This window comes from Triticum dicoccoides, chromosome 1A (genome assembly GCF_002162155.2).
Source record: "Triticum dicoccoides isolate Atlit2015 ecotype Zavitan chromosome 1A, WEW_v2.0, whole genome shotgun sequence".
Classification (NCBI taxonomy): Eukaryota; Viridiplantae; Streptophyta; class Magnoliopsida; order Poales; family Poaceae; genus Triticum; species Triticum dicoccoides.
In genome coordinates, this window is record NC_041380.1 from 537627126 (window position 1) to 537652889 (window position 25764).

Below are 25764 nucleotides of genomic sequence, written 5' to 3' on the forward strand. Positions count from 1 at the left end.
ACCACGACGTCGAGTGCCCATAACTGTCCCCGCGTAGATGGTTAGTGCGTATAGACCAGTAGCCAGACTCAGATCAAATACCAAGATCTCGTTAAACGTGTTATTTTGAAATAACCGCGAACGCCCACCAGGGCCAGGCCCACGTCTCTCCTAGGTGGTCTCAACCTGTCCTGTCGCTTCGCCACAAAGATCCACTCAGAGGGCCGTCGGGACAAACGTCCTTTCGGACCCAATCCTTGAATCACTCACGGGTACTCCTACGAGCCGACCCGTCTTTAGTCACCACAAGTATCATATATTATGTATAGGTATATACCCGTGATCAACTCCGGAGTGATCACGGCCCGATAGTATAGCATGGCAGACGGACAAGAATGTATGGCCACTGATGATAAACTAGCATCCTATACTAAGCATTAGGATTGCATGTAAAGATAACAACAGTAGTAGCAAGGACAGGCTATGCATCAGGATAGGATTAACGGAAAGCAGTAACATGCTACACTACTCTAATGCAAGCAGTATAGAGGAGAGTAGGCGATATCTGGTGATCAAGGGGGGGCTTGCCTGGCTGCTCTGGCAAGAGAGAGGGGTCGTCAACACCGTAGTCGTACTGGGTAGCAGCAGCGTCGGTCTCGGTGTCTAGCGAGAGAAGAGGGAGAAGAAACAATAAATATAATGCAAACAAATGCATGACGATGCATGACATGAAAAAGTGTGATTCTAGGTGTGCCCTAACGCGGTACGAGGTGGTACCGGTGAAGGGGGGAAACATCCGGGAAATTATCCTCGGTGTTTCGCGTTTTCGGACTGATGAACCGGAGGGGAAAAGTTGCGTGTTCTCTATGTTAGGGATGCATGGCGGATGAACGGGCTGCGTATCCGGATTTGTGTCGTCGTTCTGAGAAACTTTCATGTACAAAGTTTTTCCATCCGAGCTACGGTTTATTTTATATTAATTTTAAAATATTTAAATCATTTTTAGGATTTATTTAATTATAATTAAATCAACATTATCCAGAATAGTATTTGCTGACGTGATCATGATGTCAGCATGACGTCAACAGTTGACCTAGTCAACCTGACAGGTGGGTCCAGCATGTCATACACTGCTTAGTCTAATTAGGGTTCAATTAACTTAACTAATTGATTAGATTAATTAAACATGATTAACTAGTTTAATTAATTCTTTAATTACTTAATTAATTAATTCATTAATTAATTATTAATTTTATTTATTATTTATTATTTATTTATTTATAATTCACCCCTTTTTTAATATCTTTTTCTGAAAACGTTTGGGGGTGGGACCCCCTGTCATAGGGCCCTGCGGGCCGATGCGGGTTAATGGGCGCTACGGGCGCTGGGTTAGAGGGCAGCGGGCGAAGCCGCAGCCCACCCTGGTAGCGAGGTGAGGCCGTGCCGGTGCTGGTTTCGGGCGCGAGCGCCGGCGAAGTAGTAGCAGGCCGCGGCGGAAAACCGAGCGCGCGTGGGGCTCCTGGGGAGCACGGGCGGAGGCAGGTAGCGGTGGGACACCGGCGCCGGCGAAGCAAGATGCGGGCGGCGCGGGCGCATGCCAAATGAGGGGCACGGCCGGCGAGTGAGGCACGTCGGCGTGAGGGCCGACGCGGGGGAGACAAGCAGAAGCAGAACAGCTGCTGCAGGGGGCGAGGCGCGGGCCATGGTGGTGTGCGGCGCGAGCGGGGCAGCCAAAGGAGGGCGTGGCCGGGACGAGTTGCTGGCATCCAGCCGCAGCTCGCAGCAGGGAGCGGGGGTAGAGGAAAAGCGCAGCGGCGGGGCTTGTGTGTGAGGAGTAAGGAAGGCGAGGCGCAGCGATGCGGGGGAAGCGGGGCGGTGGCGCGGCGAGCGAGCATCGCAGGCGAGGCGCGTCGGCGCGGGGCGACGGGCGCGGCCAGGGAGTAGCCCGACCGCGGTGAGCGCGGCGGTGTGGTCGCGCAGTGACTGGGCCAGGGGAAGGGGAGCTCACAAGGGGGTGTAGGGATCTGGCAGAGGGCTCGGGGAGGAGTTGAGGTCGCGTCCGGCGAGGAGGAGACGAGGACGAGGGCGGCGACGGAGTCGTGGCGGCGCGGGGCTCCGGTGTCGGTGAGGCAGAGGCCACGGGTGGGCGTCGCGCGAGGAGGAAGGGTCGATAAGGGGGTCCGATGATGGGGCAGGGCCGCGTCGAGGACGGGCGACGACGTCGGGTGGCGCGGGGCGCGCTCGTCGAGGTGGATCCCCGATCCAGATCGAGGAGAGCGAGGGGAATTGTGGGGGTGGGGGGAAGGAGTGGACCGAGCGGGGTGGAGTGGGGGTCGTGGGTGCGGTTAGGTTCGGGGGGGAGTGGCCTTGTAGGACAGAGAGAGTGGGGGCGTGGGCTGGCCTGGCGGCCTGATTGGCCCAGAGGCCAGCTGGGCCGTGGCCCAGAGAGGGGGAGTGGCCTCTTATTTTATTTTCTGTTTCTGTTTTGCATTTTCCTTTTTTTATTATTTTTCCTTTTCTGTTTTATTTTACTTTTTCTTTAGTTTTGTAAAATATGACAATAGCTCCTAAATTAATGTCTCTGAATAACCCACGGCCTTAAAAAGTTTGGTGACTACATCAACTAGTTTAACATTTGTTTACTAATTTAAAAGCACTCAGTTAATTGTTTTGCTACCATTTTATTTAGTTAAGTGCATTTAAACTTTTTATAAGAACTTGGTTTATCCACCAATATTGCTTATGAATTATTTGGGACAAACCGAACAATTTTATTTTATTGTTTAAATTTTTTTGTTGTATGCCATATTAGGAATTTGAATGTTGAATCGGTTTTTGAACTAACGAGGGATTAGTAACAGAAACGGAGGTGACGTGGCATCATTAGCAGAGTTTTTCTGTAGCCTAATTATCCGGGTGTCACAAGAATTGATCATAGTTATGAGAATATCTAGGCATGATCATGTATATAGGCATCACGTCCGTGACAAGTAGACCGAAACGATTCTGCGTATACTATTATTACTCCACTCATCGACCGCTATCCAGCATGCATCTAGAGTATTAAGTTAAAAACAGAGTAACGCCTTAAGTAAGATGACATGATGTAGAGAGATAAATTCATGCAATATGAAATAAACCCCATCTTGTTATCCTCGATGGCAACGATGCAATACGTGCCTTGCTGCCCCTTCTGTCACTGGGAAAGGACACCGCAAGATCGAACCCAAAGCTAAGCACTTCTCCCACGGCAAGAACTACTAATCTAGTTGGCCAAACCAAACGGATAATTCGAAGAGACTTGCAAAGATAACCAATTATACATAAAAGAATTCAGAGAAGATTCAAATATTATTCATATATAGACTTGATCATAAACCCACAATTCATCGGTCTCAACAAACACACCGCAAAAAGAAGATTACATCGAATAGATCTCCACAAGAGAGGAGGAGAACTTTGTATTGAGATTCAAAGAGAGAGAAAAAGCCATCTAGCTACTAACTATGGACCCGAAGGTCTGAGGTAAACTACTCACACTTCATCGGAGGGGCTATGATGATGTAGAAGCCCTCCGTGATGACGGCCCTCTTCCCGCGGAGCTCCAGAACAGGCCCCAAGATGGGATCTCGTGGATACAGAAAGTTGTGGCGGTGGAATTAGGTTTTGGCTCCTTGTTCTGATCGTTTGGGGGTACGTATGTATATATAGGAGGAAGGAGTACGTCGGTGGAGCATCGAGCGGCCCACGAGGCAGGGGCGCGCCCTAGGGGGGGCGCCCCCCACCCTTGTGACCGCCTCTTTTACTCATTGGAGTAGGGTCCAAGTCTCCTAGATCACGTTCGGTGAGAAAATCACGTTCCCGAAGATTTTATTTTCTTTGGACTCCTTTTGATATTCTGTTTCTCCGAAACACTAAAATAGGCAAAAAACAGCAATTCTGGGCTGGGCCTCCGGTTAATATGTTAGTCCCAAAAATAATATAAAAGTGGAAAATAAAGCCCAATATAGTCCAAAACAGTAGATAATATATCATGGAGCAATAAAAAATTATAGATACGTTGGAGACGTATCAATAACCAATCATACATAAAAGAATTCAGAGAAGATTCAAATATTATTCATAGATAGACTTGATCATAAACCCACAATTCATCGGTCTAAACAAACACACCGCAAAAAGAAGATCACATCGAATAGATCTCCATGAGAGAGGGGGGAAACATTGTATTGAGATCCAAAAAGAGAGAAAAAGCCATCTAGCTACTAACTATGGACCCGTAGGTCTGAAGTAAACTACTCACACTTCATCGGAGGGGCTTGGATGATGATGTAGAAGCCTTCCGTGATCGATTCCCCTTCCGGCGGAGCTCCGGAACAGGCCCCAAGATGGGATCTCATGGATACAGAAAGTTGCGGCGGTGGAATTAGGTTTTTGGCTCCGTCCCCAATCGTTTGGGGGTACGTAGGTATATATAGGAGGAAGGAGTACGTCGGTGGAGCTTCGAGGGGCCCACGAGGCAGGGGGGCGCTCCCTCCACCCTCGTGACCGCCTCGTGGCTTTCTTGACGGAGGGTCCAAGTCTACTGGGTCTTATCTGATGAGAAAATCATGTTCCCGAAGGTTTCATTCCATTTGGACTCCGTTTGATATTCTGTTTCTCCGAAACACTGAAATAGGCAAAAAAACAATTCTGGCCTGGGCCTCCGGTTAATAGGTTAGTCCCAAAAATAATATAAAAGTGGAAAATAAAACCCAATATAGTCCAAAAAAGTAGATAATATAGTATGGAGCAATCAAAAATTATAGATACGTTGGAGACGTATCAGTGCACCAGCCAAGAGTGCCACCCACGCGCACGTTCGGGTGTCTGTGTCTATTCAATGCCGGAGCGACGTGGTGTGAGTATTCTCTCCGCATTCAAACATGATGCATGTTTGTCCGCCTGCCAACATCAAACAAGTGTGATTGCTGAGAAACCCACTCGGACGCTCACATTCACATCACCCATCGCTTGGACTGGCTGACGCCCGCTATTTATACGTGGCCAGGCCGGCATAATCCGCACTGCACTACAACTCCACTCCCGATCTCCTCCGTGCACGATGTTCGCCATGACCTCGAGCTCCAAAGCGTTGTAGGATAGCCTCTCCACCGAACGGAAGTAGAAGCTGGCCGGCACTGCGGCCACTGGCAAGTCCGTCGTGCCAATCAGATAGAGGTTGGCTTAATGACACGCTTGCCAAAGGACAACGACGTCAACGAGACGATGGACAAAGCGTACGACGATGAGTCGGCGCCACCGCCCTCACTGGTGCATGGCTACATCACCTTGGAGCAGGCACATACACACTTCAATGACGTAATGGCGGTAGAGCAGCCGGCACTACCGGTGTTGGTGTCCTGGTAGGTGCAGAAGGACCAAAGCTACAACCTCCGGCTCCTCGACGAGCATCGGCTCGTGGAGGGGAAAATCGCTGGCGCGTAGACGAGCGCCAATGCCGTTGTGGCATGGTCGTAGAGGATCCGGGTTTCCGGGATGACCAGTGGGTGCTGTACAAGTCAATGCGCATGGCACACGAGATCCGCCACGAGCGTGGTAGTTGCGTGTCCTGCGGGTGGAGAGGGACGCACTGTTCAGGAGACAGACGCGGAGGTGGCCGAAGAAGGCCGCGCTGCCACCGCGGTTTACGCCATGCCGCCACGACGACAAGGTCGGCCTATCCATGTCCGGCGCCGTTGCCATGATAGATTCGAGTGAGGAAGGGTAGCACATGGGAAGCCGCCACAGCTTGGATCCCGGGAAGACCTCCTCTTCCGCTGCTGCTGCACTTTCCAGTGATCATAGTCGGTTAGTTTGCCGGACATGGGAAAACAAGACATGGGACACGGACTCCGTCACGGCTTTTGTTTTCTTGAAATATTTTGAATATGTAATGAATTTGATCCGGTTTAAATAAAAATTATCCGGTTTGCATAAAATTCATCAGTTTTGTTTACATTTGGTTTGGAATGTGGGCGAGTATGATCGAATGGTCGGCTTCTGTATAGAACTAGCAATAATGTGCGTACAATGCATGTTTATATTAGGTATGATATTAGTTACACACTATATATAAGATATATCTGTTACACGTTGATATTTGGTAAGATATCAATTAGGCCTCCTTTGATTCATATGATAGAAATGTTGTAGGAATAGGAAAATCATAGGAAGTGAGATGACATGCATCTCAATTTCTATAGAGAAAGAGATGTCATTTGATGCATAGAATATGAATTTTTCCATTGAGTCTTAGCTAATATTTTTTTTCCTCTAAAATGTGAAGGATTGATTCCTATCCTATATAGGAATAGGAATCCATTCCTACAAACCGAAGAGCCTCAAAGGAAATTTTTCTATGCAAATCCTATTCTATAGAAATCCTATAACATTCCTACGAACCAAAGAAGGCCTTACTTTTTACGCGGAAATGGTAAGATATTAATTACATGGCAGATTTCATGGGATAGCGTTGAGTGAAAACGTGTTTATAACCAATGACAGTGGTGGGTAATTAGATCGTTAAACATGTTTGGTGCTCAACATTGGAGTGATTTGAACCGCTAGATAAAATGATTTGACTGTCGAGATGATTTGGATCTGTTCCTTTAGGCCTTTTTATATTTGTATATTGATATAGATATAGATATATAGATACAATGCCCGTTTTAAAACTTGTACCAAAGGGTCCGGTTCGTGGCACATACTGTTGGCGGCTAAATTTCATGTTTTGATCCTTTTTTGAAACATATTCAAAATTTGACCTTAATTTGAAAAAATTTCAAGATATGATCTTTTTGCTACCGCCAGTGACCATGGCGGTAGGGTATACCAGCCTACCGCCAAGGTCCCCAGCGGTAGGGGGCAGCAAAAACCTCCTAAGTATTGAACACAGTGCGTGCTCGTGCCTACCGCCAGCTTGGCGGTAGAGTTGTGCAGGCTACCGCCAGCCCGATTGGCGGTAGAGATGTTTTCTACCGTCAAAGTCCCTGGCGGTAGGCTGTTAGACCCTACCACATGGACTCTGACGGTAGCAAAAGGATCAAATCTCAAAATTGTTTCAAACTAGGATCAAATATTAAATAGGTTTTAGAAAAAAGTCAAAACACGAAAATTTGCCACTGTTGGCCATAGACGCCCCGGTTGCCTCGCTTATCCAGACTCGGGCGAGACCACGAGGGCCACTCACCGGCACGGAGACGGACCCACCACTCTTCATGACCAGCGTCGCGTCACCGGCCCGGCCAGCAGCGGCTGCAACCAGTATCCAAGCACTGTGGCACACTCCACTGTCGCATTTGACCGGTGAACAGCGGCGGCATCCGATGAGCCAGCCAGTCCAGTGGCAGCAAAGCCTGGGGCTGGGCAGTCGCCCCTCGTCTTTCCGGCCGGGCAGGGCAGGGCAGGGCACGTGAACCCCCCAGAGCGTCAGCGAGTCAGAGGCAGCGGCGTTCGTCAGAGCATAGCGAGTACGCGGTCGACACGCCCCCCGGGAAAGCCGAGCCCTCCCTCCTCTCCCCGCTCCGCTCTGCTCCCCGCCGCGTCCTGTCACCCGACGCGCCAACACGAGAGAGAAAGCCAGCGCCCACGCCTCACGCCCTCACGCGCGCGCGCATGGGCACACATGAGAATTCACACACATGACAGTCAGATGACACGCCGCGTCGTAGCAAACCCGCCGCTTGGCCGCACGGCGTGCAGGAGCTTTCGGCGAGCTCGGGAGCCACGGGCGAAGGTGAAACCGCTGCGAGCGCCCGGCTGAGGCCAACTCCAACTCGTGACCCCAAAAGGAAACGTCCATTTTATTTGTTTTTCGTTCGTTTGAGGATGGTAATGAGGCCATGTCCGCCCGGGTTTGTGGATGTAGCGGACGGCCGTCCAACGCGCGGTCGCATCTCGCGCGCATACAATTTTTTTTCGCACACACATGTCTTTTATTTTCGACATTGATTTTTGATACATACATGGCAGCACATCATCAAATTTTCACTAGAATAGCAAGACCAAAGAACACAACAACCATAAAAAGACATTTTAAAAGATGACCAACTTCCATAACTGCTTCCGTAAGTTAGATTAATGCCTTCTCGATGTATTTATTGTTGATCTGCAGAGGCTCGATCTTGCGTGCTTCTTTCTTCCTCAAGTCTAGAGAAGTAGACGTTGCTTCCTCGCATCTAGTCTGATGTCTAGCATCTATTCTAGCAACAAGTGCATTAGTCCCATCTCTAGCCTCTATGCCAGCTAAAAGTGCACGAACATCTACTAAATTGCGGTTTATCAATATATCGATGTAATCTTCTTCCCAATATCAAAAATTGCATCCATTCTACACAATATAATTTTAAGTTAGCACAACTAGTTAAATCCGAGAGCACAAATGAAGCTAAAATAGCACATACCCCATCGGTTGAGCACTTGATGAACAACCATCCGAAATATTCCGGCATTGTAGACATGCGGCGCAAGACCTTCTTCGGGCAGTCGTCGCACTTAATGAGTGGCGACGGCGCGCCGACGAGCTTTTTGGCCAGCACCGAGCCCGGTTAACCGCCGTTCATCTATCTACCGGCGGACCGTCGATGGTGTAGATCCGAGCGGCTAGAGGCGGAGTCAGTACCTGCATGCGGCCTTGCTGGGGCCTTTCGGTCCGGTGCCCGGCCAGTCCATGGCACAACACGGCCTCCCACAGCCGGACGAGCTCAAACCTAACCGGATCCGCTCGAAATCCGGCCGTCGGGTGCGCAAATCAGGTGGCCGTTGTTGGGTAGCTCGGGTGCATCGAGGGAAAGAGGGTTGGGCGAGTGCACATCCGAGCTGGACAACTGCAATGGCAGTGGCGGCGGCCGTGGCGAGGGCAAGAGTGAAGAAGAGTGGATGGGGTGCGCCTGAAAGGAGAAGGGGGGCGGATAAAAAAAGGGATCCTTGTGCCACCGACGGGCGGGCCAGGGGAGGACGCGCGCACAGTCCGCCCGTTCGCGCGTTGTCCGTTTCACCTCAAAAACGGGTCAAACTTGAGTTGGCGATGAATCGAAGACGGACAAAAAACAGACATTGTCCATTTGTGTCCGCGCGCTAGGCCGTTTGGTATGTCCGTTTTACCCAAACGGCAAATCTTTTTTTGGCGATGCGCGCGTGGCAAATCTGTTTTTTACGCGCCGCGCGTCCAACCCCTGTTGGAGATGCTCTAAAACGGCTCAAATTTTAGCCGGAGATGAGTCAAAAGTGGACAAAAATCAAACGAAAATCCGTTTACATCCGCACGCTGAGTCGTCTGGTATGTTCGTTTTAGCCAAGCAGACGCATTTGAACAGGATGGAGTCACGGGCCGGAGTTGGCCTTACGCCCACACGCGCGCGCATGGGCTCACATGAGAGTCAGATGACACGCCGTGTCGCCGCTCGGCCGCACGGCATGCAGCGGCGGCTTTCGGCGAGGGTGGCACGAGCGACGGGGGAAAGCGGGAGGGGTGGAGATCGGCGGGCGACCGCTCGGGGCGCCCGGCTGAGCCGCTGGCCGCGCCGTGCTGCCGAGTTAAAGGCGGAGGAGGGAGGGTCCCCGTGGGACGTGACGGGCCCTCTCCTGTGTGGTGAGTGCTGACGCCTTCCCCGACTGCTGTGCACGTCGCCTCGTGGTTGATTGATTTCCCTGCTTCGCGCGATCTTTTTGCACTGTCTGCCTGGACCGCTGTAGACACAGAGAGAGAGAGAGAGAGAGGGGGGTGAGAAAGGAGTGGGTGGGGGAGCGAGGAAAAAGTGGGCGGGGAATCTCGCGGAGGCCGCGCTCGGCTGTATTCCCGGGCTCTCTTGTCGCGCCGCTCCGCCCCACACGACCACGGGCGGGCTGCCGCCGGGGACCAGTGGAGTGGCGGGCCCCGGTGTCATCAAGATTGGCCGTCGACGGACGGACGGACCCGTTTGCCCTCGCTGTTGTGTTGCTGACTTGCCGTGCCGGTGGTGGTTCTCCGTTTCTCTGGCCACGTGAAACAATCGTGCCGTTCCCTTCCGTGTGACAGGGTTTTTCCACGTAAACAATGACTTTGGCGGTCGTCTTGGGTTCCCGGTTTCACGTGGAGGCATGTGTTTTCATACTTTGTTTAACCTAGTACGCACTACGCTCCAATGTTTCTCAACATTCGGTGCTCCTAATCACTGCCTAGATGACTAAACTAGCAACAGAGTACATTTTTTGAACTGAACTGGTTACCTTCCTCAGTAAAGTAAAGAGAGTGCATTCCTTTAGCAGCAGGAGCGCCTTTCGCCCTTTGCTCAGTTCAAATCGAGTTGCGACGACCGGCCCTTTAAATTTGTGGCGCACCCATGCACATTTGCGGCAGCACGTGACAGCGACACTGCCGGGCCTCTCCACGCCCCCTGAGACAAGCCACGCACAGCGCAGGCGCAAATAGACAAGCAGCGCAGCGCACCCCCACGAAAGCAACCTTTGCCTCTCTCTTTGCCCCGACGCGCGGCCCGAGGGAGCCACCCCCCCCTCTCTCTATTGCTGTGCGGGAACAGTGGAGGGAGGGAGCGGCAGCCACAACCCGACCGGACCCGGCCGAGACCATCCATCCAAGCGCGGAACCCGACGCGGGGCAAGCAAACAAAGACCACCGGAAAAGGCCGGCGGGCGAGCCAAGCCCGGGCGCCTTTCGAGGCCCCCATCGCCATAAAGGCGCCGCGGCACGGCACAGGCCAGCAGCCGGCTACAGTGAGCGAGCGAGCACAGCGACCGCCGCAGCGTCCGGGGGAGACCACGGTGGGGGCGAGCACCATAACTCGCTCCTCTGCGCCGCCATCCACCGCGCTGCGACGGCATTAACGCGGCGGGGGTTGGTCTAGCTAGCTAGCTAGCTTTGGGGGGAGAGCGACCGACCGACCGATGGGGATCGACCTGAACAGCGTGGAGGAGGACGGGGAGGCGGCGGCGGCGGCGGCTGTCGGCGTGTGCGGGGAGCTGTGGCACGCGTGCGCGGGGCCCGGCGTGGCGCTGCCCAGGCGCGGGAGCGCCGTCGTCTACCTGCCGCAGGCGCACCTCGCGGCGGGCGGCGGGGAGGCCCCGGCCCCGGCGCCGGCCCCGGCCGGGGCGCCGCGCGTGCCGCCCCACGTGGCGTGCCGCGTCGTCGGCGTCGAGCTATGCGTGAGTCCCCTTGCCATCCTCGCGTCCGGCCGTTCCGCTTCTTCTTCTACCTCTGAAACGAAGCCTCCTGATCGATCGATGGCGTGATTTTCGTGGTGCGCTTGCAGGCGGATGCGGCGACGGACGAGGTGTACGCGCGCCTCGCGCTGGTGGCGGACGCCGAGGTCAGTGCTCCTCCTTCAGTATCTTACTGTCGTTCGCTTCCATTTCCATTTCCATTTGGGGATCTCGGCTGTTGCTGTTCTATGTCAGTCGTTTCCTCCCCTTTTCCATATGCATTTGGTTCGTCGGAGCGTAGAGAGTTGGCATCACCAGTATGATTTCCGACAGTGAAATGTTGGAGCCTGAAACATGAACATTATCTCTCCTGCATCATTGTTTTCGGCAGTGAAATGTCGGAACCTGAAACACGAACATCGCCTCCCAGGCTCCCATGCATCCTTGTTTCCTTACCAGCTCACCCTGGCATCAGTTTCTACTGTACTATAAATCGTTGCTTAATTCCTCTTCATCTTTTGCTTCTGGATGTGAGTCTTTCATTGTGACCTTGGGGAAGGTACACTTGTTTTCCTCCAAAAAAAGAAATCATAGTAGTACGTAGTACATGAGAGCATGAATACACCGGTCCTGCCAAAACCGTAAGCATAACTACAGATGGCACGTAGTTATTACGATTTTGCTTGCAATGGAGTAGTATACCTGCGAACTTGCAAACAAGGTAAAATGCCATTCATTGCTCTGTGTAAGTGTTCCTCTTCTGTGCTTCAGATGTTCAGACAAAACGTCCGTGAGTCTGCATCCGAAGAGGGAGAAGACGGGATGGCGGGTGGTGACGGAGAGAAGAAGCCCCGTATGCCTCACATGTTCTGCAAGACCCTCACTGCCTCCGATACGAGCACGCATGGAGGTTTCTCCGTTCCTCGCCGGGCGGCCGAGGACTGTTTCGCACCTTTGGTAAGGCGCTTGGAAAAAAAAAATCTAAACCTGCACATTCGTATAGTCGCTTGTGCTGCTGATCTCACCTCTTTAATCTCTTCAATTCTTTGCAGGACTACAAGCAGGTTAGGCCTTCTCAAGAGCTCGTTGCCAAGGATTTGCATGGCACGCAATGGAGGTTTCGCCATATTTATAGAGGTGTGTAACATGTCATGTTTACTTGGAGATTTTGCGGTTGCTGTTGCGATATTCATATACCTTCATGCTTTGCGTGGAAAGTAAAAAAAAAACTGCTATGCTTGCTGCATATGCTTTGATAAAGGCCGAATTTAGGGTATCAAATCTGGTTATGAAATCAGTTAGCTTGATTATTGTGGTTGCATTTGGAATTCAAGTCATTAGACGAGTAAGGTGGGCAATTCAAGGTGTCATCAAGTTTCTGTTAGTACTTTGTAGTATGAAAATGGTAATTTGTCTTCCCTTTCTTCATTGCCGACTTAAATTATGAAAGTGAAATTATGCCCCCATCTGTGACTCCTTAGGCTCTTGTTGTCATTTCTCTTGATAGGTCAGCTAGCTTTTGTTTTATTTTATCTGAGATCCTAGTGTGATCAATTTTCTAGTCGCGTTTAGTGAGTTTGTTCCTTGTTTTGACCTACTTAATACGCCTGAAGTTCTTGGGCAATGGATTTAAGTGTTAAACGTCATCTTCAGTAACTTACTACTCATTTTACTAGCATTGTCCAATATGTTTATTTCACCTTCTCTCAACTTGGTTCGCAATTTGATGCGCGGTAATACTGTCTGAAATTCCAGGTCAACCTCGTAGGCATCTTCTAACAACAGGCTGGAGTTCGTTTGTCAACAAGAAAAAACTAGTCTCCGGGGATGCAGTCTTATTTCTTCGGTAAGCATCTGGCAATTTAATGAATTAATGCTTTGTATGTTTTCTACATTCTTGTCAATGCCATAGACATTCTTTTTTTTACAGAGGTGATGATGGTGAACTAAGATTGGGTGTACGGAGAGCAGTTCAGCTTAGAAATGAAGCCCTTTTTAAAGCTGTCAACAGTAATGAATCAAAGCTGCACACACTATCTGCTGTTGCCAGTTCCTTGGAAAATAGAAGTATTTTCCATGTTTGTTTCGACCCAAGGTTTGTCTGTCAATGCACATTAAGTTAGGAAGTTCTGATTATTCACTTGGGCTATGCATATATTCTGTCTTTGCAATTTGATGGTCCTTTTGTCTTCATGGTGCTTCAGTCTTGTGCTTTACTACGCCTTTTAAGTATTATAAAACAGCTAGTGACCTAAATAATTCCAGTTTCTCATCCTTCCGCAGGAGTGGTGCATCAGAATTTATTGTGCCATATTGGAGGTTCTCTAAGAGCTTGAACCATTCGTTTTCCATTGGAATGAGATTTAGAGATTCCAATGAGAGTGATGATGCAAATGAGAGGTCTGTCCTTTTAGCTCACTGAAAATTGCATTTTTGTACATCAGTTGTTGAATTTTCATTTTTGTTCTGCAGGTCTACTGGATTGATTTCAGGTATTAGTGAAGTTGACCCCATAAGATGGCCTGGATCAAAATGGAGATGCCTACAGGTATACATGTGACTAAGATACTAGTTATGGTTCTCAACTCTGGCTTGTAGGTTCTTCACTTCTATGTTCATTGACTGTCGTGTTCTAGAAGTACTTGCCACTGTTTCTCCTGAAATAAAGACTGGAATTCCAACTCTTAGTAAAATGAGCTTCTCTCACTATTGATTTTTCAGTATTTCAGAGACTAGGTAGCTCTCTTTCTAGAATTGACTGAGTGCACTTTCTGTATTTGCGATAGCACTTGGACCAGGTAGTTATATAACAGTGAACAAGGTATAGGGTGCATAACATGGAAACCGTTATGATAGGCTGGTAGAAGCTAAGTTGAATGAAATATTAGAGAAAATATTAACCCTATCAACTGTCCAAAACCGGATCTTGTATTTACAATGAGCAACAGCACTTTCGTCATTTTTTTGGTCTAAGACTTTGAATTGTCCTCCATCAAAGTAAAATTCTTTTCAAAACTTGAACTTAGGTGATGGGTTGCCATTGCTGTGATCAGATCCCTATCTGAGTTCTGATTCAAAGTCATAACATCATTGACCTGAAAATGGAAAATATCCATAACTTTTAGGGAGTTCCCGTTTGTGAACTATAACCACAGATGCATTTAGGGTGCGTTTGGATGCTACCCATGCTGGCCCTACCAAACTGCGGGCTCGCCAAAAAATTGGCGCACCATCCGGCCGCCCGCGATTTGGCCCTGCGTTGGCGAAAAAATGAACTGCACTTGCCCATGTAGCCCCGGCGGACCAAATAATTGGTTCCGAACCAAACGGGAGCCCTGCCCTTGGTCAACGCCGATGTTTTGGCGTGGCGTCCGCAGGCTCCAAACCAAACAGCCCCTTAACTTGTCCTCGATAAAAATGTATGTATGTAGAACTAAAATACATCTAGATACAACCATTTCTCTGATAAGTATTTCTGGACGAAGGGAGTACTACATAGTAGGTTGTGGTCCTCAAATTTCTGCTGAAGTGAAGTGTTGCTTTGTTTTCATGTTTTACAGGTAAGATGGGATGATGGTAACCATTGCAACCACCAACGCAGGGTTTCTCCGTGGGAGATTGAGAGAGTTGGTGGTTCAATCTCAGTTACTGATTGTCTGTCGGCATCCAGTTTGAAGCGAGCCAAATTGTACTTTCCTCAAGGCAATTTGGATGCTCCAGTTACCGGTAGGTCCTGCAGCATGACTCAGACATCTGTTTTGATACATGTTAGCTTCATTGTGTCTTTTTCGAATTAACCCTGTGACCAAACTTGCAGATGGAAATGGTTATCCGGACTCAGTGGAAACTGGAAGCTTCCACAGGGTCTTGCAAGGTCAAGAATTGTTGATGGGCTCTAGGGCTCATGGCGCTGCGCGCTCCCAGTCGCCCGACGTCGCAAAGTTTCGAACTCCGGATCACCAGCGGTTCTCCGCGAATGCGCGGAGCTACATCCCGCAGCAGAGCCCGGTGGAGTTTCCCTACCATTCCTCAGGCTTCGGCGAATCCCTCAGGTTCCCAGAGGTCTTGCAAGGTCAAGAAATGTCTCAAGCACTTCGCTTCTACCAAGGAACTGCTTTTGACGCCCGCGCGCAGCACGGCGGCGTCGTCGGCCCGTTTGGCTACGCGCAACGATCAGCTGCGCCGGGTGGACTGTCGCCTGCAGCTCAGGGCTATGCTCTCGGGCAGTTCACGCCGTCGGCGGCGGCGGCGGCGAAAGTGTCCTCTCCTTCCTCCGTCCTGATGTTTAACCAGGCGACGGTCCCGCAGTTCGACTTGGAAGGCAGAGCCAGCAGCTACAGAGGCGCGTATGGCGGCCAGTGTCCTCCCGCCATGGAGATGGCGAGGGAGACGGAGGAGGCCTGGCCGTGCGCACAGCGCCGGACGCCAAGCGTGACGGGGACGGGGTGCCGCCGGTTCGAAGAATGGATAAAGGCCTCGACTCCGGCGAGTGCTGACGGTGGCAGGGCCAGACCGGCGGCCGCCGGAGACGTCGTCGGGCGGAGCAACTGCCGGCTGTTTGGGTTCTCCCTGACTGATCAGAAGGTGCTGGGAGGAGCAGGTGAGGGTGATGCCAAGGAAGGGGACGCGGATGATGTGGTGGCGGAGTGCGCCGACCCGCGGGTGCTCGACTTGTTTGGGCGCGGCCACCCTGCTCCCGGCGCTCTGCATGCCATCGTCGCCGCTCCCCTGGGGATGTGATGGTGCTGCTCAGTTGCGTACGTTGTAGTATCGGACAATTGGTTTTCCGTTGGTTGAAGACGGACGCCATCTGTAATCTCTCACCTAGGCCACTCTTAAATTCTAGCAGTAGATTCTACTCTACTTGACATTCACTTGCGTGGATCTTGATGCTTCTTATGAGTCGTCACCTTCTGAACACCTGCGTGAGCGGGGAACCTGATGCTACTAGGGCGTGTTTGGTTCCAGTTTTGAACAGTAGTCGCATTACATGCTCTTCTCAACCTAGCCCGGTTGAGGGAAAACAGGCCCTAATACCGAAAAGTCCATTCTGCACCCGAGCTCATATGCTCCTACATGAACAGTAAAATAAAAAAAAATTCAAAAAATTCCAATTTTTTTGGGAGAAACATTGACAAAAGTTCTAAGTGCCTGCAAAAATTCATCATGAAATCACATTTCTGTAAGGCGTGGCAAAAAAAAAAAAACAAATTCAGTGCTTCAAAATGCATTTGAAAGTAGCTTTTTCAGAGTACTATTTTTGTTTTTTTGCCACGCCTTCTAGGAATGTGATTTCATGACGAAGTTTTGCAGGCACTTAGAACTTTTGTCAATGTTTCTCTCAAAAAAAATTTGGAATTTTTTGAAATTTTTTTCGATTTTACTGTTCATGCGGGAGCATATGAGCTCGGGTGCAGATTAGCCGCGTCCCCCTAATACGCCATATGCAACTTGATTGGTTGCCTGCATCCCTAGTCCCTGCATCTAGTAATACGCAAGTGCACTTTGTTAGGTTGGCTGCATTGGCCCTAGCGACTCATGAACACGACGTTTGGTTGCATACGTCGTACATGTTGTGCTTACCTTGTACTCTAGTTGGTGAGCTTACCCACAATGATCACACCTAGCACACCAACGCCACAACACAGCAATGGTGACGAACTGTGCAAAGATGATGAAGTTCTTCAGTTTTAGGCCGAACTGACGATCCACCTTAGCAGCTTCCACTTTGACAGCTCCAACCTTGGCACTGTTGACACTACTGCCTCCGTGCTTTCGCACCCAGGCGGAGTAAGCTTGTTCTGCTGCCTGCTTAGCCTTGAACCCTCTATAGTTGCTGTTGCTATACGATGCCACTTGTGCATTGGCTTCTTCCCATGGACTATAAACCCCTGGAACCTCACCAATGAACACGGCATACCACTTGCCCTAGCAATGCACAAGAGCAAGAGTTGAAGCAGCAAATCAATGGAGCACAAGTAGCAAGCAAAGTAGTACATAAACAACAATGAATCAGAAGAGAAGTAAAGCATGCATGATCATACGACAGTTCTTCCTAGCACTACCTTGGTGTTAACCTACCGCCACATCCAAAAGAGGGTGTCGTCCTACCACCGCAAGTTCACCGTCACCGTGAGGGGTTAGTATATACCACCCCACCAAAATATACAGACCATCAAATAGTTTTTGAGCCCTAGCTACACAAAATGTACGTCGTCATCGTCGTCGTCGTCGCCACCACCACCATTGCCGTCGGGGATCATGCACGCTCACAGGCAGCACTACTCTAGTAGTAGTGCTTGCCCAGCCAGCTCCTGAGCCACAACACCATGTGAGCGTCGGTCATGGCAACGAACCCAACACCCTGGGCCTTGTTTGTCAAGTAGGTGGCTGAGAGCTGCCATGAGAGCCTCGTCGCTGAAGCCACCCTGGGTCATGACAACGCCATACAGGTCAAGGTGGACGTCGAGGGGCTTGCACTTCCTGATGGCTGTTGCCACCTCCTTCACCGCCTCAGTCATGCTGCAGAAGACATTGATCTCCTCCTCTATCAGGCCTCCTCTCTTCCTCTTCCTATCAACGGGTTTGTCAGGGCCATCAAGGATCTCGACGCCCGGGGTCCCAGGGAAGTCAGGCATGGGAGAACCAAGAGGCTCCCCCGAGCCCATGGCATGCTTCCCAGTTGCCAGCCCGAAGGAGAAGATGTGCTGCATCTGGTTGTAGTTCTGGATGGGTGTGTTGAGGAACTCAGCGTCCCTTGGGTGGTCCTAAGAATGAAACACAAGCGTTGTTAGTTGCGATTAGGAGTAGGCAATGGTGGGCAGTATGAAAAGGAAGAGGGCTGTGAGCTAACCGGGACATGGCCGGCGTAGTGCTCTACCTCCAGAACTATGGAGCAAGTGTTCTCATCCCATGAGGCGCCGCTAAGGTCTCTCAGCTTGGACACTTGGATCCATCGATTTCTCCACTTCCTCAGGTGGTTGTACACCTGGGTGGCAGACACCTCTTGCCCACAGAACTCGAACACCTGCTTCGCAACGGTGTTCAAGTGCACCTCCTTGAAGCCCTTGTCAGTCCTAACTCCACTAGAGATGACCTCACACATCTTGTTTAGCACGAACGTGGACATGAACGGTTGCCACTTCATGTTGTTCGACCTACCATCCTTCTTTGCCTTTGCTGCTACTAGCTTGAGTGCAGCGGCAGCAACAGTAGTTGGCTCAACGAGCACTACTGGCACATAGAGGGAATCAGACTCGAACACCTCTGAATCAGGTGCCATCTCGGACATAGGCTGCGAGTCCTCGACAAACGATGGAGCAAACTGGCTGTCGGACACGACAAGGGCCTGACTAAGATATTGCGTCTGCGTGGTCATGTCCTACAATCGTAGCACGCATTGACAGTGAGCATAGCACACAACATACCAGACAATCCATGAAAGCAGGAGCATACATGTACATGGTTCATCACGATCATAGCAAGCACATGCTTCATCACTATCATACTAAGTATACATGTACATGGTTCATCACTATCATAGCAAGCACATGACCACCAATAGCTACAAATCACAGATCTGAGCATGATTCAACACAAGCACAAGGTTCAACTTCAAACTCTACTACTAATCTAGCCTACCACACGCTTGAACATCTAGCCCTACCACAAATTGTAACCGCAGCATAGCAACCAACCATATCAGCTCACAGATCAGACCACTAATCAACCATGCATCTAGATCAAACCCTAGCTGCAGCTCAGATCTAGCTAGAAGGAACAGAGAGAAAGGAGGATTGAACTCACAGAGGCCATGGCTGTAGCTTGAGGACGAGGGGGGACAGTGGTGGAAGATGAACGCCGGCCGGTGAAGGAGCTCCGACGCCGTGGACAACCGGCCGATGAAGATGCGCCGCTTACCTGCTCGTCGGTGCCGATGCGCGTCGGCGGGAAAGCTCGAACGGAGGAAGAATGGTGGCGGGAGTTGGGGCGGTGAGGGAGGGGCTAAATAGGGGGTGGAGCGGCGGGAGGTGAGCCGAAATCCTCCCGCTGATTTTTCGGCGACGCGGGCGAGCTCGCGCCATCTCCCCTGCTCGCACGAGGGGAGAAGCGCGTCGCCCTCCTCTGCCTCGCCTTGGCCAGGCTCACGAGCTACTGCCGATTCGTGCGTTGCCCCTGGGCCTGGTCTGGACGTGCTTTAAGCTTCGTGCAATGCGGGCCGCACAGTGAATGCAGGAAACCAAACAGGCCAAATTCTTCCCGCCCGGGCCAGGCTGGGCCTCATGCGGGCAACCAAACACGTCCCTACTTGTTGTGTTCTCCTCCATGTCTTAGTTTTTGGTTGTGACTAGGGGCTGTTTGGATGGTGGCCGACGGTTGCCACACCAAAATTTTGGCGTTGACTGATTGCAGGGAGTAGCGTTTGGATCAGAGCTCAAGTCCCGTGACCACGCCAATATTTTGATCGGACGGTTCAGATTTCACGCCCACACGCGGGCGAAACCAAGGCGGCCGATTCCTGCACCAAAATATTGGCTCGCCCTGATTTGGCGTGGCCATCTCGGGCGTAAAGCAAACGGCCCCTAGATCTCATTCCATTGAGATTGAGACTTGACGAAGTCTTAGTCGGAATATATAAAAATAAAGAAAATAATTAAAAGAATATTTTACACAGATCTCCACGTAAGATCTCATGAATATAGCAGCGACCAAGACTTTGTTAAGTCTCAACCGAGATTTAGCAATTCCATTTTTTTCCTCATGCGTTCTTGAAACCGAGCAAAACAGCTAAACGACTTTGGGAAACGCAATACATCGCCACAATAATTGTGCATAGATACATTTTGCAGCGGTGCAAAGTCCTTTCTTTTTCAGAAACATGTATTACATCCGGGTTTATACGACGTGTATGTTCTTAGGATCCACAGACTCGCGTACTTTGACTAACAAAATATGAGTTTTATGCCACGAAAATATGAAATGCGTTTGAATATGAATTCAATTATATGCTTTTCGTGAAATAGAACACATACTTCTTTTTTTATCTAATAGAGGGCATAAGAACACACACATGCCCTATAAATCGGGGAGAGGGAGTATTTTAGGGCTTTCATACATGATATTAACAGCTACATGAAACATATAACCATACTTTTACCCGAAACTCAGGCCTAATCAACCAAACCATTATTCGGTTTTCATGAGCATGCATGTCTCCACACATACTCAAAAAAACACTTCTACGCGTAGACCTCGATGATTGACCTGAACCCTAGAACTGGTATAATCTTGTAGCCACTAAACCCAGCTTCGAGGAAGATCTTTTTCCACTCTTGCTCATCTCGCTCAATGCCATCGACAATCATCATGTAGAGGTCGAACATGGACTGCAGCTCCCGGTGCTTTACGTGTGACGGCCCGGCTCCAATCACTATGTCGATGATTATTACCTTTCCTCCTTTCCCTCTCGGAGGAATAGATTTCTTGCAGTTCTTTAGTATCTTGACACAGTCCTCGTGTCCCCAGTCATGTAGTACCCACTGAAATGGACATACATTGAGAGTTATAAAACTAATATGCGTGCCTTCATTGACAATGTGCAAAATGCTTGTATGGTTTTGTCGTACAAAATGCATTATATGCCGGAGTATGTACATGGTATACACATAAAAAACATGATAGGGAGGTCGACTTTGCCGGTTTGCCCTCGATGAAATGAACTCTACAAATTTGTTGCCGAGTGCTCGTGACTCTGCATCCTGCCTACACATGCTGGAAATTTAAGGACAGGACACCACTGTATTGCTATCTCCAGATGTCGTAACTTACACATGATCTATTAGGTCGATCCGTATGAGATTGGATTAACTACCGTGCATGGGAGGTCCCGTGCACGGTCCAGCCATTGATTGCTATGCCGTGATTCGTGCTAGATAGTGCAACTTACCCATATATTTTTTTCATATGATTCAAAGATTGTATCAATTTTATCTTTTGAATACGAAGTCAGATTTATCACCTGGTTGCACATTTGCATTTCTCGTAATGAAGCCTTCCAAACAAAATCAATCTTGAATATATTTTGACAAAATTTAAAATTTAGGTTCTAAAACATGATGAAACTGGTAAAAAAATATGAAAAATGCAAATAGATCATGATTTTTTAGAAATTTAGGAAAAAGCAAAAAATCTTTAAAAATCGAACAAACTTGACCTATTGGCGTACTCGCATAAATTTTTTGACAAAGAACTCCCTAAAAAATTTGAGTGAAAAACATAATAATTTTTTCAAGACAATATAGAGTGACTCTTGTTTGGATAGCAAGATTATAGAGAACTAGCTCTAGTTAAACGCAATTTCTGTTGTAACAACCAAAAATCTTGTTTGGATCGCCTAACTGAATCATGGATAAAGAAAACTGAGTTCTACAAAACTTCAAAAACCCAGCTTATAGAAAAACGACTATTTGGCGTTTTTATATAAACCAGTTTTATGAATACGGTGGCCACATACGGAGCGCATGGTGCCATGGCCGATGTGCTCCTCCTTCTGCCGACGACGACGTCCGCAATCCTCTTCGGGCATGAGCGAGGCGCCGACGAGTGGGTGAGCTCGCCGCTCGGGGCCCAGACGTGGTCGTGGTCGTGTCGCACGACGACGCATCATAGCGCCGCCACGTCCTCTGCAGGCACAAGCGAGGCGACGCTCGAAGTCAGTGCGGCTCAGCGAGCTCTCGCCGCTCTGGCCCAGACGTGGCCTTCGTCGTGTGACACGGCGACGAAGCACAAGGGTCGCGACGTGCTCTACAGGCATCAGCGAGTTTACGCTGGAAGTCGGCGAGGCTCGGCGAGCTTGCCGTTCGTGGCTTGAACGTGCCCGTTGCCGTATGGCATGGTGACTTGGCGAGGCGGGAGCCGGGAGCTGCCGCGGAATACAGAGTGCCATAGCCGATGTGTTCGTCTTACCGACGGTTGCTACAACCTGATCTCCCCAGCGTACGCGAACGGCGAACAGCATCATATCGTAAGCACTGCCCCCTGCCTAGTCATCCCAGCGGCGCACAGAGGATACTGCTGCATGGCCGGCAGCCTGGTTCGTTGTCATCACCGTCGCCACCGACAGCGCCCTTGTCTCTGTCGCCGTATTTGGGGAAGTGGCCGCAGCGAGGCTGACAGGAGCGCTCGACGGAGACGCTCAAGCTAAGCGCCAGCAGCTCAATAGATCGACCGAAGGAACGTATTGGAATTTGGACTAAGTTGTTGTGTGATGGAGCTGCGTATCCATGCTTTCTTATTTTTCTCATCCAAACAAAGTATTGTATGTGCTTACCTTAACATAATAACTAACCAAAACTGGTTTTCCTAAAAATTCTCTAAAAACTCGTTTTCTAAAATCCTACTTCTAATTCCCTGTATCCAAACAACCACTAATATAGTGCTGATTTTGTTTTCTTCACCAACAATACCACGAAAGGCTTTTCTTCGCAAAAAAAAAAAAACCGCGTGCGTAACACTTGAGCAAGTTTGTTGTAAAAAAAATCATGATTTTTCGACCATTTTCGCTATATATTTCAGAGTTTTATCATGTCTCAGATTTTAAAACTGCCCAAATGTATTCAAGGGTGGTCTTATTTCAAATTATTAATCGCAAGGAACACACTGACACAAATAGATTATAAATTAGACTTTTGATTCAATAGATAAATAAAATTCAAACTTCAAAATCAAATGAAGAAGGCATGGGTGAGTGAAGTACTATACGTGTAATGTAAGAAGTAAAGGAAGAGAGAGATTGACTCAGGCATGGGACCCATGCACGGTGCATGGTAGAATCTCTTTTCTCTGATCTGTATCGACATACATTTTCAGGGTCGTGTGTCTGCTGTGTGACCGTGCATGTTATCACTTTTTAACTTCAGATCTACACACGTTGAACTCCTGCCACCTTGTTTACAGCATGTTGATGAAGGGCGTACGCAGTGCACATGCATGCACGAAGACGAAGAGAAAGAAGTTTGCTGGACCTACGAACGAGTACGACGTACATACCTTGAGAAAGACAGCGTCTGCCGGCGGAACGCTCTCGAACATGTCGCCGACGACGTACTTCACGTCGGTGCCAGCCGGAGCCTTGTCGACGACGTGGTCGAGGTCCATCACGGTGCATTCCAGACTTGGGAACGCCCTGGAGATGGCCTGGGCCGCCGCGCCGAGGCCGCCCCCGACGTCCATCAGGGAGCCTATCCCCTGGAAGACCTCGCCGCACTCCCTCATGGCGATGTCCATGATGAAGCTGCTGTCCGAGACCATCCCGTCGTTGATGAGCGCGTCGAAGGTGGCGTCGTGGTCCGCCATCGTCCACAGGGCCTCGCCGTGCGCCTGCGTGAAGAGGCACGGGTCCGGCAGCGCGTGCTCGAACCACGCGCCGATGCCCAGGAATGTGGTGACGAAGTTGGGGCTGAGGAGCATGGTGATGATCGAGACCAGGTTCCACGAGCCGACGAGGAGGCGGGAGACCGGCGTGAGGGCGTACAAGGGCTCGGCGGCGACGGCGCCGTTGCAGCTGCCGTTGCTCACGGGGGCAGCAGGAACGACGACGTCCTGCTGCTGGACGACGCTGAAGACGCCCGAGACGGTGAGCGTGCGCATGAGGCGGCGCAGGCAGGGGATCTTGGACGGGTGCACCGCGACCCTGGCGGCTATCTGAGGGAGGGTGGCGGCGCCGCCGTGGTGGTGGATGGCGTCGGCGAGGCGGAGGTCAAGGGCCGACTTGAGCGCCATGGACTTGATGTAGGAGAATGTGGTCGCCCAGAGCTCGTGCTCGGCGTCCAGCACGGCCTGGTCGTCGGTGCTCTTGACGGTGAGCGCCATGGTGCAGTGTGCTTGTGCTTCCCTACGTTTGGGTTGGTGATTGAGTCTACATGGAGAACCAAATCGTTGCTTCTCTATATAGAGATCGACGTGCCGCTCGTGGTGCACAAAAATACAAAATGAGCGGTACGACATTTGTACAAACTGACGCAGCATCTGGAAGATGCGTGCCCATGAGAGTGGGTACATGAGTACATTTCTCCTTTTAATAATTCTTTGTTGCAAAATGTGATACACCTTTTTTAGCTGGGCAAAATGTGATACTTAAAAAATGCAAGAGAAGCTACCTCGAAGTTCGAACTTACAAACATTCTTCCAAGAGTAAGATTTGGTAGCGGTGTCAACTTATTTTGAAAATATTAACAGGAAATTGTTGCACAATTCAAGCAGATGGACGAGGCGACAAAGGGTGGATTTTATTTATTCAAAATGAAGTATCAAGAGAATACAAACATAATAATTACACACGGGATCACTGCATGACTAGGATGCACATATCTAACATCGATATGCACATATAAAGAATCACACCTACAAAGAGCAAAGTCATACAAGACTAAAAGTATGCCTAGGTAGAGTAAAAAGAAAAAAACCGAAGCAATGAAAAAAGAAAAAAAAAGATTGTGAACTACAACAACGACCACCGTACCAACTATATATTAACATCACAAGAACAACAAGAAATGTTCTCCAACAGCAACGTCCCCAGGATGATAACAAAGATGAAGCACTGCTGTTGCCGGATTCAACCATCAAAGGTCAGATCCTAGGAACCACCTTAGAGATCAAGTCAAAGCAAATCCGAGCAATGCTTTCAAAAAGGTACGATGCAAAAGCACTGCCATAGCCAAGTATAAGAAACTAGGGTCGGACCTAAGGCTTTCACTCCCGAGCTCGAGACCAGCTACTCAAGAAGCACCACCAAATTAAAGTCATCATGTCATGTCGCCACCACTTTCGATATTCCCAACAGCTACATGTGTAGCACAATCTTGACTTGAGATGCCAAGCAAGTGAAGATCATTTCCATACGAGCAGGCATTCTAGCCGCAATGAAAGTAGGTCACCATCAAAGGGTCTGTATGACGAAGGTCGTTGTTGCGAATGCAACAAAGATTGACGAGGGGGAAGGTCACCGGTACCACGGAAATCCATTTCGGGGTCAATTTTGCTAAATCTCAGTCTATTGAGACTTCATTATGTCTCAGGCGATGCTATATGCCTTCGATCTTGCATTGAGATTCGTACAACAAAATTCTTTTCAGTTTTTATTTTTTCTTCTTCTATACTAAATCAATCGACTGAGACTTGGTTAAGTCTCAGGCGACTGAGACCTAGCCACACCTTTTCGGGATACCCTGACAGTTCCGCGTCATCCTATGCTCCAGCATCCTCACCCGTGGCGGCAGACTTAGTCCAAATAATAAACTCGCCATTGCCACCGGATATGAAGGTCCAAGACCCTCCAGTCCATTGCGACTCCGCGCGCCCGAGCGGAGGACCGCCCCATTGGGACGAAGAAGCCCGCTCATGTTGCTCGCATAACCGCAAATGGGACCGCGGCCACCGACGCCTCACCATCAGAGAGCGCCACTCCGGTCGAAAACACGGTCACCACCATTGGACAACCATACCCGTCGCCTCAACTTATCGCCCATAGATCACACTCCACCGCCGAAGGCTACCGGAGTACATTCCTTCCCGCCACCACCTTAATTGATCTGTGTCGGGGCTTAT

At 49.8% G+C, this 25764-nt stretch overlaps 2 protein-coding genes across 2 annotated transcripts; one reads left to right on the top strand and one right to left on the bottom strand.

The window, feature by feature from the left end:
- Positions 1 to 10452: 10452 nt before the first annotated feature.
- Positions 10453 to 16071, top strand: LOC119286940 (auxin response factor 14-like). The gene is made up of 10 exons (XM_037566413.1): positions 10453 to 11160; positions 11268 to 11324; positions 11929 to 12114; positions 12210 to 12294; positions 12913 to 13003; positions 13088 to 13252; positions 13441 to 13557; positions 13630 to 13705; positions 14718 to 14883; positions 14975 to 16071. The coding sequence occupies exons 1-10, from the start codon at positions 10903 to 10905 to the stop codon at positions 15895 to 15897; spliced, it is 2124 nt and encodes a 707-aa protein (XP_037422310.1). The 5' UTR covers positions 10453 to 10902; the 3' UTR covers positions 15898 to 16071.
- A 4092-nt stretch (positions 16072 to 20163) lies between these two features.
- LOC119286948 (O-methyltransferase ZRP4-like) lies at positions 20164 to 24081 on the bottom strand. The gene is made up of 2 exons (XM_037566424.1): positions 23206 to 24081; positions 20164 to 20696 (listed from the first exon to the last, which is right to left on the bottom strand). Exons 1-2 carry the CDS (start codon positions 24025 to 24027, stop codon positions 20397 to 20399), a joined length of 1122 nt encoding a protein of 373 aa, XP_037422321.1. The 5' UTR covers positions 24028 to 24081; the 3' UTR covers positions 20164 to 20396.
- Positions 24082 to 25764: the final 1683 nt, after the last annotated feature.

Excerpts from the sequence above, each read along its gene's own strand:
- LOC119286940 (XM_037566413.1), top strand. The coding sequence starts at position 10,903 with ATGGGGATCGACCTGAACAGCGTGGAGGAGGACGGGGAGGCGGCGGCG. Across the intron at positions 12,295-12,912 it reads GTTTCGCCATATTTATAGAG|GTCAACCTCGTAGGCATCTT; the intron begins GTGTGTAACATG and ends CTGAAATTCCAG. Across the intron at positions 13,004-13,087 it reads GATGCAGTCTTATTTCTTCG|AGGTGATGATGGTGAACTAA; the intron begins GTAAGCATCTGG and ends TTTTTTTTACAG.
- LOC119286948 (XM_037566424.1), bottom strand. The coding sequence starts at position 24,027 with ATGGCGCTCACCGTCAAGAGCACCGACGACCAGGCCGTGCTGGACGCC. Across the intron at positions 20,697-23,205 it reads CAGACGCTGTCTTTCTCAAG|TGGGTACTACATGACTGGGG; the intron begins GTATGTACGTCG and ends TGTCCATTTCAG.